The sequence below is a fragment of the Arachis ipaensis genome, chromosome B10, assembly GCF_000816755.2.
Source record: "Arachis ipaensis cultivar K30076 chromosome B10, Araip1.1, whole genome shotgun sequence".
Taxonomy (NCBI): Eukaryota; Viridiplantae; Streptophyta; class Magnoliopsida; order Fabales; family Fabaceae; genus Arachis; species Arachis ipaensis.
This window is the reverse complement of record NC_029794.2, coordinates 103,864,077-103,867,525: the sequence shown is the minus strand read 5'-3', so window position 1 is coordinate 103,867,525 and position 3,449 is coordinate 103,864,077. Positions and strand designations below refer to the sequence as shown.

At 40.7% G+C, this 3,449-nt stretch overlaps 1 protein-coding gene across 1 annotated transcript; it reads left to right on the top strand.

The window, feature by feature from the left end:
• Nucleotides 1,234–3,310, top strand: LOC107623117 (trihelix transcription factor GT-2). The gene is made up of 2 exons (XM_016325274.2): nucleotides 1,234–1,533; nucleotides 1,610–3,310. The coding sequence occupies exons 1-2, from the start codon at nucleotides 1,295–1,297 to the stop codon at nucleotides 2,811–2,813; spliced, it is 1,443 nt and encodes a 480-aa protein (XP_016180760.1). The 5' UTR covers nucleotides 1,234–1,294; the 3' UTR covers nucleotides 2,814–3,310.

Sequence of the window (3,449 nt, the reverse complement as noted above, 5' to 3'; positions counted from 1 at the left end):
AAATATACTTTTACCCAAGAAAAAAACAAGTCTTCTTGAAACGGAGAAAGCTGATATAAAATTATATTTTACAATATTTCATAGGACAATATTTGCATCTCACAGGGTGCCGCCAAAATAGGAATAAATAACTCGTGCCAATTGCAATTGGTGCGGTACTTGGCATCAATTCGTTATTTATCGAACCCACCACACACCAATAATAGAAAATTTTAACGTTTTGTGTTATAGTAACAAAAATTAATCAAATTAAATAGATGCCAATTATTGTGATTACCCACCCTAAAACCCAAGGGCCGGGGTCATGAGTTTTGGATGGCATCTAATTTATTTATTTTTATTTTTATATTTTTTGAGATGACCGACACAAAACAATGTGGTGATGGCAAAATTTATTGCACACGTAATTGTGTGTGGGGGGCAAAGATAAGTGAGTGCCTGAGTGGGAGGGGTGGCACAAACGTACAGAACAAGAATGTGGGCTCTGTGGGCCTTCTTCCCTTCCAAACCGGACTCACACCCCATAAAATTATAAAAGAAACCGACTTTTGCTTCGGCCCCAAGTGTCCTTTTTCTCCCACCACCACCGCAATTATTTTCCCTTTCCCATTCCCATTCCATTTAGTTTCACCATTTTACCCCTTGCACATAAATATTTTTATCACCAGACCTCATAAGTCATAATTATCTTTAGATTTATTAATTGATCTAGGGCCCTCGTTCCCCTCCTTCTCCTCCACCGAATAGAAAACCGAAGAATTAAAATAAAGATGAGAAAAAAAAGGAGGGAAAAAAGCCACTAAAATTGACCGTAGCTGTCAAATTTTAATTTTGTTTTGGAGAAAGGTCAAAGTTGGACAAGTGGAAAAATAGTGTAATGACGCCTCACCCAATTAGATACCGCCGTGTCGACATGTGTCTTTGCTGGATGGAATCTATCTGATAACCTCATCTTCTTCACCTCTTTCTTTTTTCACATTTTTTTCCTTCTCAAAATTAAGCTTTTTAGTTAAGTTTTAAAATACTATATATCTATATCTGTTATTAATTTATTATTCACCATTCATTTTCTCTCTCTTGTAAGTTGTAACTTAGGGTAAACTTACGCCCTCAATAAGAATAAAATGATATAATATGCTACGGTAATGGTAGAACTACACCAACTAGAAACTAGAACTAGAAATCTAGAATAGAACCGTGACTCACCGTGAAGCCTCCTCCCAAATCAATATCAATTTTTTTTTCGCTCCAACGAATTCCAAGTGCACAGAGCTGTAATTCAGTGAAAGTGATAATGGAAAACTCGACCTTACCGGAAAATAGCATAGAGAACAGGAAGGTGGCGGTAGCAGCGGCGGAAGGCGACAGCGTATCGTCCGATGGTTTGAAAGGCGAAGATGGTGAGCGGAACTCAAGCGGCGCGAACCGGTGGCCGCGAGAAGAGACAATGGCTTTGATAAAAATTAGGTCTGAAATGGACGGCGCCTTCAGAGACATCAGCCCCAAAGCCCCTCTTTGGGAACAAGTCTCAAGGTAAATAAAGTAATTAAGTAGTATTAATTACAGTTAATTACGATGAAATTAAATGTTTGTTTGAAACTGTGTTTAGGAAATTAGGTGAGCTGGGATATGAAAGGAGTGCGAAGAAGTGTAAAGAGAAGTTTGAGAATATTTACAAGTACCATAGGAGGACCAAGGAAGGCCGTTCCGGAAAGCGTAACGGAAAAACTTACCGTTTCTTTGATCAACTCGAAGCATTAGACCCGCACCCTAACAATAACGCCGTTATTCAAGATGCGGTTCCTTGTTCCGTTAGGTTTCCGGTTACTGCAATGGAGCATTCCAGTTCCGCCACTTCGTCTTACTCGAGCGGCGGGGGTGAAGACGAAGGTGAAGGGAGGAGGAGGAAGAAGAAGAGGAGGCTGAGGGTGTTCTTTGAGGGGCTTATGAGGGAGGTTTTGGAGAAGCAAGAGAGCCTGCAGAAGAAGTTCATGGAAGTTCTCGATAAGTGCGACCAGGATCGAATGGCGAGGGAGCAAGCATGGAAGACGGAGGAGCTTGCCAGGATCAAGAAGGAGCGCGAGCTTCTCGCTCAGGAACGGTCGATTGCCGCCGCCAAGGACGAAGCGGTTATGTCCTTCATAAGAAAGTTTGCAGAAAACAGCAACAACAATGGCGCGCTGCAATTTCCAGCTGATAATAATAACCACCTCCAGGAGCAGGAGAAGGAGAAGGAGAAGGAGAAGGAGAAGGAGAAGGAGAAGGAGAAAGACGAAGTTGGGAATGGCATCAATGTTGGGAATTTTGTGCACATGAGCTCTTCGCGGTGGCCTAAGGATGAAGTGGAGGCATTGATAAGGCTGAGGACACAAGTGGATGAGCAGTTACAGCAGCAGCAAGGGAACAAGGGACCGCTTTGGGAGGAGGTGTCTACGGCCATGAAGGGACTCGGATACGATCGGAGCGCAAAGAGGTGCAAGGAGAAGTGGGAGAACATCAACAAGTACTTCAAGAGAATGAAGGAGAAGAACAAGAGGAAGCCCGAGGACTCTAAAACATGTCCCTATTATCACCATCTTGAGGCCATATACAGCAAGAAGCCCAAGAACAATAACAAGCTTGATGATAATGATAATGACAAGAAGAACGAGTTGAAGCCTGAAGAGCTTTTGATGCATATCATGAATGGTCAAGAAGAGAGGCAGCAGGATCCAGATCAAGATCAGTCTTCATCTGAAGATGCAGACAGAGACAACCATAATGGATATCAGATGCTTGATAATAGTCCTTCTTCCATACCAATCATGAGTTAAACAAGCTCTCATCAAAGATTCTTCCATCAATGTTGAAACACTTTTAGAGCCACACTCCACTCCATTCAATGATATCATAGAATAATAAAGACATCATGAGTACCAGAAAAAGGAAAATGAGTCCGAAAACATTTCTCTTATCATAAGTTCGGTGGGGGTGTTAGACCAGTCTCATTATTATTGGTAGAATACAAATCAAACTTCATCTTATATTCTTGGTGTCTTTCTTTGTATGTAATTTTTACATAGTAGTATGTTGGACCTTTTCTCAGTTTTGTTTGATCGTGATAAACAGAACAAGTGCACAGAGAGAGAGAGAGAGAGAGAGAGAGTTTCTTTTTTGTATGTGTGTGTGTGTGTAAGAGAACAAAGTTACCGGGCGTCTAATAAAATAGCAGTAAATTTTGTTCTTGGAGTTTGTAAACCCATGTGTGCTTCAGGTGGGTGGTGTTTGGGTCTGATTGTTTTTGGCAATAAAGAAAGGAAGAGTGGTGAAAGGAACTGGTTGTTTTTGGCAATAAAGAAAGGAGGAGTGGTGAAATAAATACCATAATGAGATATCATACATGTATTATTGTGTATTTTTTAGAGTTTAGTTTTGATGTTAGAGGATAAATTAATAATTTAATAAATTTA

Bases quoted from the DNA above. Each gene is read 5' to 3' on its own strand.
- LOC107623117 (XM_016325274.2), top strand. From the start codon at position 1,295: ATGGAAAACTCGACCTTACCGGAAAATAGCATAGAGAACAGGAAGGTG. The intron at 1,534-1,609 runs GTAAATAAAGTA...AACTGTGTTTAG, and splicing joins CTTTGGGAACAAGTCTCAAG to GAAATTAGGTGAGCTGGGAT.